Consider the following 14,481-nt stretch of genomic DNA (forward strand, 5'->3'; position numbering starts at 1 on the left):
CTAAATAAAAGCCTGGGTACCGAGGCTAACGTATGAACAGTAACACTAATTAAAATAAAAGCCTGGGTACCGAGGCTAACGCATGAACAGTAACACTAATTTAAAAAAAAGCCTGGGTACCGAGGCTAACGCATGAACAGTAACACTAATTAAAAAAAAAGCCTGGGTACCGAGGCTAACGCATGAACAGTAACACTAATTAAAATAAAAGCCTGGGTACCGAGGCTAACGCATGAACAGTAACACTAATTAAAATAAAAGCCTGGGTACCGAGGCTAACGCATGAACAGTAACACTAATTAAAAAAAAAGCCTGGGTACCGAGGCTAACGCATGAACAGTAACACTAATTAAAATAAAAGCCTGGGTACCGTGGCTAACGCATGAACAGTAACACTAATTAAAATAAAAGCCTGGGTACTGAGGCTAACGTATGTACAGTATGAACTGGTTAGATCTATGCAGATGTCGTACCTCAACGATCTGGTAGATGGCGGTGGCGTAGAGGGGAACGTCAGCGTAATCCGTCTTGGAGAAGCATTTGTCGAATGCCAAAAATGGCAAAAGTGAATATATATGCATCTGCAGGAAAAGGAATGAAGTTAAATGTCTTAGCGTCTACCCAAGGTGCTTTAGTTTACATGCATTACATTCACCCATTCATACACCGATGACAGAGGAAACCATGTAAGGCACCAACCTGCACATCAGGAGCACTAACTCTGGAGGAGCACGGGATTGAACTGGCAATCTGTGAGCCACCGCCGCCCCTACACACACACACACAGTCGCACACACGCAACGTTAAAGCTAACGTTGTTTAGTGTCAGCTAGTGTGTCACCTCGGAGTACAGGCCATCTGAAGCTAACGTTAGTTTTGTGTCAGTGTCAGCTAGTGTCTCACCTCAGAGTACAGGCCGTCCCCGAACCACTCCACCCTGCGGAAGCCCGGCATGGTTGGACCAGAGGTCTTCTGCCAGGCCATGATCATGCCAGGCCACCAAGTCCACTTTTTCTTCAGTTTCAGCTTACCCCACACCAGCTCTGCTGGCTGGAAGTCGTGCCCATCCTGCCACCATGTACACATACACAATGCATGCACACACACACACACACACACACACACACACACACACACACACACACACACACACACACACACACACACACACACACACACACACACACACACACACACACACACACAGTTAATATTGTTGACTAAGATTAAAGACTAACTCGACTAAGGTGTTTGATATTGTCAACTAAGACTAAACAATTTCAGATGACTAAATAGGACTATCGACTAAGACTAAACAATTTCAGATGACTAAATAGGACTATTATTATTGTTATTCAAAAGACTAAGACTAAGACTAAATCTTTTCTGGCAAGATTAACATTGCATTAAGACCAAGACTAAATACTAAGTGTTCTATTTTTGTCCATGCCTTATCCATTGTGACGTTGTGAGCTTGGAGATTGGCTATTTTAACTATTCAAAATGTTTTGTTTTAATAGTAAAAAAGGCATAGAAGCTAAGGGATAAGGGGTTAAAAAATTAACACTGCACACACGTATATTCTTGTAATTAGTAGTTAGTACTGTGCGGCAGCGGCTCGGGGTTAGGCCACTTTTAGACGGCGACGGTCTCCAGACAAAACGGCAAAGTCCCGTTGCGTTAAAAAAAAGAATCCCGTTTTTACACGTTTTAGACGCACACTTGTACACGATGTAATGTGCATGTCAGGCTGCTAGGTGGCCGTGACCAGGCACGCATCGTACTTGAAGAACTATACTTCCTATCACAAGGCTTTTCTTTTGAGTGGTACAACCACTCCAAGGAACAGCAATGTCCCTGTGTCCTAACCTATGTCCAGATGTTTAAAGTACCAATAGGGGGTGCTGTTGCACCACTCGCTTCAGACTGGTCTGACTTCATTTACATCATGGACCATGTTTTACATTCACCAATGCAGAGGCTCGCTAGTCGCTACATTTGTATTCGTATGACGAGCGGGGCGAGGGAGCGCTCGCTCGTTCCAGGAACTGCAAATATGGCCTGTGGCTCTGCACCGATGTAATGAACATAAGCAGCATGTGTGAGCCATGATGTCAACAGTGTTGCGGATTTGCCGTTTCGCCCGTTTACATGGAGACGGGAGGAAACAGCGTTTTTACAAGATTTCCACTCTGGAAGGTGTTTTCACTTTGTTGCGTTTTAACTTTTCACCCCCCGAAAAAAGGCTGTTTTCGCCTAAACTGACCCCGCAAAAGATACTTTATTTTTCCTTTTTCTATCGGACAGCGTTCTCGTGTAAACGGGGCCTTAGAGTGGCTGGTAGAACGGACGTATGAGGGGACAGCGAGGTTTCCAGTACGATTAGTGTCCAAGTGTCCTTGAGCAAGACTCTGAACCCCTAATTGCTCCCGATGTGCAGGTTGGTGTCTTCCATGGTTTCCTCTGCCATCGGTATGAATGTGTGTGTGTGAATGGGTAAACGTGATGCACAATGTATGTAAAGGTGTGTGAAGGTGATGCACAATCTATATTAATGCACTTAAAAGTGCTATATAAATGCACCATTTACCATTTTAGTTTTGTTCAAATAAGTGTTAAATAGCACTATATTCGGATTGTGATCATGGCTGCGGACTAGAGTTGGTTCAGTAACGGGGCAGGTCTCCCTGTCTCTCCAGTTCTTTAGCAAGAAGAAAATGCATTTTCAGGTCAGGATAGCCATTGTATCCAATCAAACCAATCCAAATGCCTGTATGTTTTTTCACTCCATAGCAATGAATATGTTAAGTAGTTACTGTACCTGGTAGGTACAGTATAACTATGTTACTGTATTAAATATGTTAACCCATTTAGACCCGAGAACAGATTCTACAAATGTCTTCCAAATCCTGACAGTTTTCTGAAAAAAACCTGTCAGTGGTTCTCAAACCTTTTCATGTCAATTATATGAATTTGGCCACAGACCCCCATCTCAAAATATGTTGTTCCAGGGATCCCCCAGAAGCTAAATATGTCTTATAAACGTTGGCTGTGAAAGAATAATATATGCAAAGATTTCCCACATTTTCATGTGCTCTGAGCTTGTAGAGCTGCAATTCTTTTTAATAGGTAAAGTTTAAAATAATGCTTAAAGTCGTTGAAAGCTAAGGTGACACAGATGCGTCCTCAGGTCTAAATGGGGTAAATACATATTCATAAAGTGTACCTGGTAGGCGTGAGAGCGTCGACCTCCTCTGCCCTTTGTTGAGCTCTTACCAGACTTGTCTTCCACCTGGACACGTGCAGATAGCTTACATTTAGAGATGCACCCAATATTAGGCCACCAGAACTATTTGGCCCGAATACTGACAAACAAATGCATATTCGGTTCGATTTTAGAGCCGAAACCGAATAGTCAAAGAACCGGGGTTACCTACTGTTTTGTTGTGATGCCGTGATCAAAAATGTTAATCGTGTCTTGTGCCATTGTCACGTAGCTCTAAAACAAAGTCACGGCCATGGCAGCAATGGTACAAAACTGGTGAAAATAAATGATATATATTATTAATCATTTTCGGTTGTTTCCATTCGGTTGTTTCCTCCTATATTCGGTTTCGGCCGAAGAATTTCCCATTTGGTGCATCCCTACTTACATTTAGTCTTTAGCATTTCCATATACATTATACTGTGTATATATATATATATATATATACACACACACACACACACACACACACGTTTTTCTTTTTCAACTATTAGGCTTCAACTATGTTTATTGTGTCTTGCAGTTGTTATTGCATTCTATTGCAATTCGACAAATTCTTTAATTTTTATCCCATGATTTTGTAGCCCCATTTTTCCACCCGGTGCCAATTGCCTAGGCTGTAATCCTGGGCACTATACTGTCCCTCTGCCAGCGTGGGGAGAGACTATACTGTCCCTCTGCTAGCGTGGGGAGAGGGCACTATACTGTCCCTCTGCCAGCGTGGGGAGAGGGCACTATACTGTCCCTCTGCCAGCGTGGGGAGAGACTATACTCTCCCTCTGCCAGCGTGGGGAGAGACTATACTGTCCCTCTGCCAGCGTGGGGAGAGACTATACTGTCCCTCTGCCAGCGTGGGGAGAGGGCACTATACTGTCCCTCTGCCAGCGTGGGGAGAGGGCACTATACTGTCCCTCTGCCAGCGTGGGGAGAGGGAACTATACTCTCCCTCTGCCAGCCCCGAGCCCAGCTCATGAAGCAACATCAGAGGCACCTCCATCAGGCGCCACGGCTGGCCAGAGGGAGGTAGTTTAGAGACCAGGATTACGGCATGTTTTTTGTGAGGGTACCTACACGGGGAGAAGATGCAAACACCATACAGAGGGGCCCTTTTGCCAACCCCATAGGGGTATGGGCACTGATGACGCGGAGGAGAGGATACACCCCCCCAGCGCCAACAGTGTCCCCGGTGGGAATCGAACCCCCCGCCCCGCCTCCCTCCACACTCCTGGTGTTTTTTGAGGGTGCTTATCAGCAAAGCAAATGTAATAATTGAAATGAAAGTATATGTAACAGTGTTAATGTTAACGTTCAATGATGGAGGAATCGTCATGTAACAAAAGAAGCATTGATGTGCCAGCCATTGTGAGCAGTGGTTCTCAACCTCTACAGGCTGCGACCCCCCAAAATAATCATATTTGAACTGGGGACCCCCCAAAATAATCATATTTGAACTGGGGACCCCCAAAAATAATCATATTTGAACCAGGGACCCCCCAAAATAATCATATTTGAACTGGGGACCCCCAAAAATAATCATATTTGAACCAGGGACCAGCAAAAATAATAATATTTGAACCAGGGACCCCCCTCAAGATAATCATATTTGAACCGGGGACCCCTCAAAATAACCATATTTGAACTGGACTGGAGTAGCAATCCCACCACCATATATAAGCTATAAATAGAACTAATAAAAGGCATCATTAAGAAGGCAAGCTTTTAGTTATTTTAGTACTAAAAAAAACCCTCAACAGTCTGTGGCGCCCTCATGTGGCCGAGGAGAGTATTGTACAGACGCTGAGCAGCCAAGCAGAATAGTGCTGCTTTAGGGTGGAAAACGTTCTTTTCAAGATTCAATTAATTTACGGAAAGAAAGAAAAGTGACAATATGGAACGTATCATCATGGGTTTTCAACCGGTGGTCAGTGGAGAAATTGCAGGTCCCTGGCCATTCATTATTTTTATTTTATTTTGTATACAAAAGGGAAAGCTACTTTTCTTTCTTTTTTTGACCTTTGCTTTCAGTTGTTACTCCAGTTTCTTGTTTGCATGGGAAAAATATTTGAGGACTTTTGGTGTCCTGTTTGGTCCCAGGTGTGGGGGGGGGGGGCTGTATCCAACAAAAATGCTGTGCTTCTTGCCAAATGACATCCCTGCTCTTCACTCACAATGAAATGCTTTGAAAACTAGATTTGTTTTTGTCATGAATGTAGCCTGTGATAGGTGTGATTAGTGAGTAACAAAAAAAAGAAAACTAATCTTAACCTATGGAATGGTGCATCCATGAACCCCCACCACTATTGTGTCAGGTGGGACTATATGAAGGGGCGCATACGTCGGTCCGACAGGAAGATTAGTCCAACAGGGCCTAGTGGTCCAGGCGCATGCCACAAATAGGCCCGTTCATGACGACCTTTTTGCTGCATGTCTCTCCCCTTCTCTCTCCCTCTTTCCTGTCAGTCTTTACTGTGAAGGCAGAAAAGCCAAAAACTAATCTAAAATAATAATAATAATAATATTAGTCCGACACGTGGCGTGGCTGGTTAAGATTTACCGTGGCTCCCGACATGTGTTGTCGGTTAAAACTCACCCGGATTAAAGTCATATTAAGATCTAGATATGGTCCTTTATCTCAATCTGAGCCCTACATTTTATTTGGATCACGTGTGTATAGCACGAGGAGGTTTTGACTATACACCATGGGCGCCACAGGACTGACCGGAGGCTAGCGATGGATGCTAAAAACAGCTAACGGACGGTAAATAAAATACTATTAATGCTGGATTCAATTATTTAAGAATCCCGAGGAATGGCGGGTCTTGCAACCCGTGGCTTCCCTGTGAGGTTGGGGTTTGGGGTAGGGTGTCAGTCTAATTCCTGTCGGACCAAACACATGCACCCCTATATGATGGACCAACCACCAATACAAAGGAGGGTTGTGTCATTAGAAAGCCTACTTTCCTTAGTGGAAGCACTCTGAGCCCTCCACCACACGTATAAACGGTACTTTTTGGCCAGAAAGGGATTTGTTTTCACCAGAGGAAAAATATTCTGTATGAGGGTTTTCTCTTGGCAATATCGGTAGAGGGTGCAGTTGAGTAACTAAAAGTATTTATTTTTTCCGGTGCAGGAAAAAGAATCCCTTTTTGGCCAAAAAGTACCTTTTATACGTGTGGTGGGGGGGATCCGAGTGCTCCCACTAAGGAAAGCAGGCTTTCTAATGAAACAACCCTCCTTTGTATTGGTGAGAAGCAAAGGCGAGAGGCTGGTCTGCATTTATGCGAGCCCCGGAAGTCATCGGTAACATAGCTCTACATGGCCAACAGCATTAGAGCTCTGGACCAGAGCTAGATGGACCTATACCCGGCACTATAGTGGTGGTCTCCGGGTCAAAACCTGCAGCCATAAATGAACCCTGAGCAATGTGCAGAGTGTAATGTCGTACTGCTGGTAGTTCCACCAGAGCAGTGAACGTACCGAGTCCTTTTCTCTGCCGTTCTCCCGTTGTTCGGGGTCTACGGGCCTGTCCCAGGTTCCCTTCCCGGCCTGGAACAGGGTCCGGGCCGGAGGCTTCTTGCGCAGGCTGCTCTGCCGGCCGGAACCCCCCCTAACGGGACCCTGGGAGATAGTACAGTCCCATTACACACCCCCAGCACACATGCACACGCACACGCACACACACACACACACACACACACACACACACACACACACACACACACACACACACACACACACACACACACACACACACACACACACACACACACACACACACACACACACACACACACAGTACCAACCAACACCTGGTCCCTTACATCTCTCTGCTAACTTCCCCTATGTTCTCACACGCACACTAGTCGTCTCTGCAGCCTCCCTCTGTCTGTCTGTCTGTCTGCACTCAGTCCCATTACACATGACACCCTCCACACACACATGTACGCAATTTTAGGAGGGCATGTGCCCCCCCCCCCCCTGGTAGCCCCAATATATTTATTTTGTCAGTAACTACATCCAAAAATGCTCCAAAATGAGTAAATAAATAATTAAATCATATAGTGTCTAGAAAAATAAGTACTTGTCTTGCATATTTGTTTATATTCCATAATTTAGCCATTGAGTTCTCACAAAATGTGTTTGATACCCCTAAACCCCTATACCCCTATATTAAAAAATATATCTGTGCTCCCCCTGCTGGGAGAGCCTCAAATTGCCTGTGCACGCACACATGGTACCAACAAACACCCTTACATCTCTCTGCTACCTTCCCCTTTATGTTCTCACACGTCTGTCTGTCTGTCTGTACACACACACCCTTCATATGTGAACACGCACATATATTGTAGAGCCAGACCGACGTATCAGCCATTGTTCGACATCTGTGTCAAAAACATTACGGCGCTGATTTATTTTTGGCTATTCCTTTAAAAAAATGTTCAGTTTATGTTTTATTTACATTTATTGGCTTGTTAATTGTATAATTATTGATGTTAAACCTTGCATACAGTATATTAAAGTGAAATTTTTGCTTAATCAAAAAGAATACATAGCTATCAAAAATGTGTCATTACTTTTGTTCCTATGTATTTGTTTGTTTAGAAGTTCAATGCTTTCAAATTGATTAGAAATGTTAAAACCTTTTGCCAAAATACGGTTCAATCAGTGGGATCGGCATCAGACCCACACATCTGGCATCGGTCGGGCTCTAACACGTTGCCTATGTCATTTTGTTTGTGTTTTTAAAGAAAATACCCATGGAACTCCAACATGTCCACATTCTCGTTTCATTAAACGAGTCGACACATTTCTATCTGTTAGCTTCTCTTTGTCGACCGGAGTGACATTTCATGCACATCTTCTTAACAAAGAAAGACTGAGTGGGCCTCCAAAGTGTATCTTTGAGCGTTAAGAGTGAAGATCAACAAACAGGTGACCAAAAAACAACACATGTTGACAATCTGACAGAGTATATCTGGTCACGTTTTGACTGACTTCAAAAACTGTCATTTTGACAGACAAGCATGGTGGAAGGAAGTCAGTGTCAGTGACATAAGGTAAGGTTAGTTGTACAAGTATGTGGAAGGTGGCCTAACTAAATATCATGTGAAACAATATACCAAATACAATACCAAATAATCCAACTGGTGGTTTGATCAATTAAAAAATAATCAATCGAAGCCTGGGTTCTTCTCATATATAACTGCATGGTGGTTTAATCAATTAACCCATTTAGGCCTGACGTTGAAATTTAAAAAATATCTTCAAAATCCTGACTGAAAAAAAGATATGTTTCTGTATCAGTGGTGCTCAATATTTCATGTCAAGTACCCCAAAAATATATGTAATATGCCCCCCCCCCCCCCATCTTAAAATATGTTGTTCCAGGGACCTCCCCAGAAGCAAAGATTTGAGTTAAAATGTTCACTCTGTAATAATATATATTCAAAGATTTGAGGCACATTTTCACGATTTTTCAAAAATAGCAGATCTACAAGTTCATAGCGCTGCACTGCGCTATGAGCTTGTAGATCTAGTATTTTTCAATAGCTAAAGTATAACATAATGCTTAAAACACCAAAAGGGGTTCCCGCCTCAAAATGGGTTAAAAACAGGAATTAATCGAAGCATTACCTCGTCTTTCCCACTCCGGTCGTCGTCTCCCCCATCGGTTGCACCTATAGGAAAGAAACATTCTCTTTTTTAAATGGTGGATATATTATTTCTCAGTGACACTTTCATGTGATAATAAACAGAAAATGAATAAGACCATCCTGTTTGGTAGTGTGTCATATGTGCCTTGTGCCCTTCAAGTCATGAGCAGTTGAGACGAAGAACCATCTACGGTCGCCTTCACACCAGGAGGTTATACTGCGATTAACACGAATCCTACTGTGTATCGTCGGAAAGTGCGCTTCATTTGGCAGGTGTGAAGGCGCATTCGAATTAGGCCGAAAAGGCCTAGTATCTGCCCTGACCCCATCATTTGTGACCAGATTTGACTGAGAGCCTGCCATTTGGAAATCTCCAGCTTTTCACCAGAGGAGAAAAACCTTTTTCCCCCAAAAAATTAGTTAATAGCACAGGCACTCTTCACATACAGAGCATGTCTGAAATAAGTGTCAGAGCTGAAATGTAAATATGAAATAAATGCTTAAACATGTAGCTAGGTGTAATGTTAAGAGACCACAAAAGTGAACCTTTCAAGCCTGTTTTCTCAACTCGCTGTTTTCTGCAAGACATTATTCTATAAGCCATGTCTCCAAAAATAAAAAATAAATCCAATGGCAGTCCCTCAGTCAAATTTGGTCACATTTATACATTATGGATAACTATTACGTACTTAAGACTGTTATTCGTCTCAACTGCTCAATGACTAAAATGATGCACCAAATATAAATCATTATATAATTTCTAATGCCCAAGTGATGCTCCGTTGCACGGCTGTGTCTCACGCTCCCGGCGTGCGACAACGTGGTGCGACTGAACGAGCATGAACTGGGCTTTGAGTGAGAACGTCTTTCTTACTTTAAATTTTGGTCAGGCGGATTTCACACGTCTTCACCAGATCTGGAACACAACACAATGCGTCGTTAAGGGCATTGTGTTGCACCTCAAGCTTAAAAAGGACTACTTTAGTTTTTTTTCCCAACCAAGGTCCATGTTTTAGGTCGTTATTAGACAAAGTAAAAGGTGAGTCTTATTTTATTTATTTATTTCGTTTGCTGCTTAATGTTTTGTTTTAGTGATTTTAGCAATTTTTGACTTGGGGGCTAAATACGTCATTTGTTAAGAAATTTTAAGGCGATTTCCTTATTTAGACATCTAGTACATCTGGCCACAAAAGATCACAGGATTTACTGAATGTGAAGGTAGAGATACTAGTGGGATGCCATACTGTGTGTCATAGGCTCAATATATCAGTTTGTCACATTCAATAGATCCTGGGATCTTTTGTGGCCAGATATATAGGGTCTAGGTAGCACTATAGTAAATAATAAAACAATAAATCACCATATTGTTTTGTAAAAATAAAAATACATATCTAATGTAATGTAATGTAACCATGTTCGAATGCCACCGCCCCCCTGTCAAAAATAGCTAAAATCGCTAAAACGAAAGAAAGCAGCAAATGAAAAATAATTTACCCTCATCTTTTACTTTATCTAATAACAACCTAAAACATGAACCTTGGTTGGAAAAAACTAAAGGTGTCCTTTAACCCATTAAGGCCCGAGGCCCAGTCTACAGAATGTCGTCTAAATCCTAAAGAAAGAAAAAAAAGTAACGTTTCTATATCAGTTCAGTGGTTCTCAAATGTGTCAAGGAATGACAAGGACCACCCAAAAGTATTATATGTGTATGTGGCCGGCAGACCTAACCATCTCAGAATATTATGGTCCAGGGGACGCCCTAGAACAGTGCTTTTCAGACCCAACCATCTCAGAATATTATGGTCCAGGGGACACCCTAGAACAGTGCTTTTCAGACCCAACCATCTCAGAATATTATGGTCCAGGGGACGCCCTAGAACAGTGCTTTTCAGACCCAACCATCTCAGAATATTATGGTCCAGGGGACGCCCTAGAACAGTGCTTTTCAGACCCAACCATCTCAGAATATTATGGTCCAGGGGACCCTCTAGAACAGTGCTTTTCAGACCCAACCATCTCAGAATATTATGGTCCAGGGGACGCCCTAGAACAGTGCTTTTCAGACCCAACCATCTCAGAATATTATGGTCCAGGGGACGCCCTAGAACAGTGCTTTTCAACCCTTTTCACATCAAGGCCCATTATCTATTCTGCGTCTGCGCCGCAGCGCCGCGGACCACCATTGTGTGAGATTTAAGATAGTCGACCCAATAAAAGACCACAGGCAACCGTGGATCAAAATAACAATTCTTCTACATTCTTGTTGTGTAGACTTCTTGTAACTGAAGTAATGCAGTTGTTTAACAATAATTTAACTCTTGAGAGCGTAAAATGAAACCAAACGAACCTGTACGGGTCCATTTGGTTTCATTTTACGCTCTCAAGATAGTTAAAGATCTATAAGGGGTCTATCCATCATTTAGCTGGGGACCACCTGGAACCCCCTCAAGGACCACTGGTTGAAAACCACTGCCCTAGAAGGAAAGATTTGAGTAAATAAACAATGTTCGCTTTAAAAAATCTATTCAAAGATTTTCATGATTTTTTTCCCCTCAAAATTAGCAGATCTACAATCTCACTGTGAGCATCTGCTATTCTGTATAATTTGTCATCAAGGAAAGCCATCATCATTACAATATGACACAAAAGATCACCACTCACCCGACACGCCGGGATGTGTCTTGCTCCTCCTCTGGGGGGACGTGCTGCGATTGGTCCTCCCATGGGAGGGGGTGGTGCAGGAGGCGCTGTCAGACTCCGCCTCCTCTCCGGTGGTGGTCCCAGGCGTCTCCGTCTCCTCACGTCCAGAGAACAGCAGCGCGTCTCCATTCAGGACGGCCTGAGAGCACAGTGGAAGGAGACACAGCGGAGATGGAGATGATGCACTGGACATCATCACACGCCACATCAAAGAGGTAGCACGTCTGACGAGACAAGCTTGCTCCCTGCTTGCTTCACGGGGGGGGAGGACCCTCTCGAAAACGAGATATTGTATCTCAAGGGGTATTTCAATCATGGGAGGAGGGCAGAAGACAGCCAGGGGAGCAAGCGACACACAGAAAACACAGGAGACACAGAGGAGGCCGCTGTCTTTTAGGAGCCTAATGACAGACCCAATGCCCCATCTCAGCACCTCAGTGTCTTGTTGTCATATTCTAATACAGACCCAATGCACTCTCAGCATCGACCTCAGTGGCTTGCATCGCTAAAATAGCAAATCTAGATCTGCTATTTTTGAAAAGAATCGTGAAAATGTGGTGCAAATCTTTGAATATATTATATCTTTCAGAGCGAATGTTTTGAACTCTTATCTTTGCTTCTGGGAGGTCCCTGGAACAACATTTTCAGATGGGGGGTCGGCAGCCAATTACATATAGTTTTGGGGGTCCTTGACATGAAAATGTTTGAGAACGACTTACATAGAAACATAGGGTTTTTCAGAAAACTGACAGGATTTATGTCCCCGCGTGTGACCGATAGCGTACCTGATCGTAGAGGCGACGCGCCTCCAGCGGAGGACAGGGCAGAGACATGAGGCCGAGCAGCAGCTTCCTGAGGACGGATGTGGACTCTGTGTCCTTCAGGACGGCGCTCCAGCGCTGCTCCACGGACGCCGAGGACGACGCCACCGCTGACCCGTCGTCTCTCTTCTGGACCTCGACCCGCTTCGCGTTGTGGAACTCCAGGAAGTCGACGCTGAGCGAGCACGCCTCCCCCGAGCTCTTGCACAGGCCCAGGGTGCTGCCGAGCTCTCTCACCTATGGGATGGATGGGATCATAGATTATTATAGCTCTCAGTAATGTGTTCTATAGAGGTCTCAAACTATGGTTGAAATCAGATCAACTGTGCTCACATGTATAGCTCCTGACTGGTCACGAGAATGATTATGTTTACTTTTGTACTGGAGGTTATGTAATGTGTACTGTAACTTGTAATGTGTACTGTAAATTTCACTTGAATGTACTTCTTATTGAATGTACTTCTTATTTTTAGATTGGGTGTTCTTTTAACTTTGTATTTTCAGAAAAGTCTCCTATGGACAAGTGGTGAAAACTAGCACTCGTGCTAACACTGTAAACGATGCATCTACAAGTTGTACAATTGTGCAATGAGCAATGTGATTGTTATGTCCATATCAAATAAATAAACATAAACATAAACATAAACACTACTGCCTTTTTTCGGATGTTTAGCAATGTTTTTCCCGGCGGCTTTCCGAAAAACTCGCCCAGTCCGCAACGACCTTTAGGGTTAGATTCAAGGTTACGGTTAATAATGTCGGACAATGTCTGCCAACAATGTCAATATGTAGGAAATGTCCATACTGGCTGCATTGCATGTGATAACGATTCAAAGCCGCCATGTGAACACTCCCACCCGGTCACTTAGGTCTGCCTCCTCCACCAACCTCACTGTTCCCCCAGCTCGTTTGTCCACCATGGGGGGTAGAGCTTTCAGCCGCTCTGCCCCTCGCCTCTGGAACAGCCTTCCCCCCGACATTCGTAACATGGACTCACTCCCCACCTTCAAATCCCACCTCAAAACTCACCTTTTCAGACAAGCCTACTCCCACCTTGAGTAGAAGTCTGCTGCAGGCCTTTGTGTGTTTTTTTAAAACTTGCTTTATTGTATTGTATTTCTTTTCTGTTTTGTTAGGTGACCTTGAGTGACCTGAAAGGCGCCATATAAATAAAATGTATTATTATTATTATTATTATGTGGTTTGGGCCTATTAAGACTAAATTGGAAACTTGCTGTCAAAATGACCACCACTGACCGCCTCCGACGTGACGTCCAGCCTCCTGGAAGGGTCAAGGAGCTGGGCCATGGTCTTCAGGGCCGCGGCGCGGAGCGGCAGCGACTCGGCCAGGCTGCGTGTCACCACCTCGTAGAAGGACCCCGCCAGCTCCCGCAGAGCCTCCGACGTCGTGGTTCCCTCGCACGTCTTCAGGAAGAGCTGCAGGTCGGGACCGCCGCCTGCGTAGCCCACCAGCTCGCCTGCCGGCAGCCAGGAGGATTTGTCCCTGAGGTCTGCGCTCCCCTCGAGGAAGCACGCGGCGGCTTGAGGCTGCAAGAGGCGGTGGGCGTAGGTGTGCAGCATGGAGCCGGCTGCTTCCAGGACGCACGCCAAGTCGGCCTGGAGGGAGCGGAAAGTCAGGTTAGGTCAGGTTTCTAACTGAATTAGAAGAAGAAAAAATATATATATATACATATATATACTATAATGAATAATGACATAATGTGGAACCCATAAAAAGTCTCTAAACTGCCTCCCCCTGGCCAGCCGTTGCGCCTGATGGAGGGACAAGGAACTGGTCGGAATAACGTGTTCCTTCCACTCAATACGTCCGGCCGGGGAAACTCCCCTCTGTCAGGTGAAAAGAAGCAGCTTGGACTCCTCATGCATTGAAGGAAGCATGAGGTCAGTCCGTCGATCTCCCCAGGTTGGCAGAGGGAGTGTAGAGACCAGGATTACATTAGATAATTGGCACTGGGATCCCTTTTCCACCGGTTGGATTGTTTTTTAGTCCATGAGCCAGTCCTCCAAAATTGGAACGTTA

General features: G+C 44.3%; 1 protein-coding gene across 2 annotated transcripts in view; it reads right to left on the bottom strand.

The window, feature by feature from the left end:
- Positions 1-14,481, bottom strand: part of LOC308316314 (uncharacterized protein) — a 42,139-nt gene that overhangs the window by 15,484 nt on the left and 12,174 nt on the right. For both annotated transcript variants that reach the window (XM_080764859.1, XM_080764860.1), the window contains exons 12-19: positions 13,698-14,057; positions 12,405-12,677; positions 11,581-11,758; positions 8,900-8,943; positions 6,743-6,883; positions 3,227-3,292; positions 904-1,068; positions 474-581 (exon numbers count right to left, since the gene is read on the bottom strand). In XM_080764859.1, the coding sequence (XP_080620985.1) occupies positions 474-581; positions 904-1,068; positions 3,227-3,292; positions 6,743-6,883; positions 8,900-8,943; positions 11,581-11,758; positions 12,405-12,677; positions 13,698-14,057 (1,335 nt within the window). The remainder of the gene's footprint in view (positions 1-473; positions 582-903; positions 1,069-3,226; positions 3,293-6,742; positions 6,884-8,899; positions 8,944-11,580; positions 11,759-12,404; positions 12,678-13,697; positions 14,058-14,481) is intronic.

This window comes from Protomyctophum bolini (genome assembly GCF_963924005.1).
Source record: "Protomyctophum bolini genome assembly, chromosome: 5".
NCBI lineage: Eukaryota > Metazoa > Chordata > Actinopteri > Myctophiformes > Myctophidae > Protomyctophum > Protomyctophum bolini.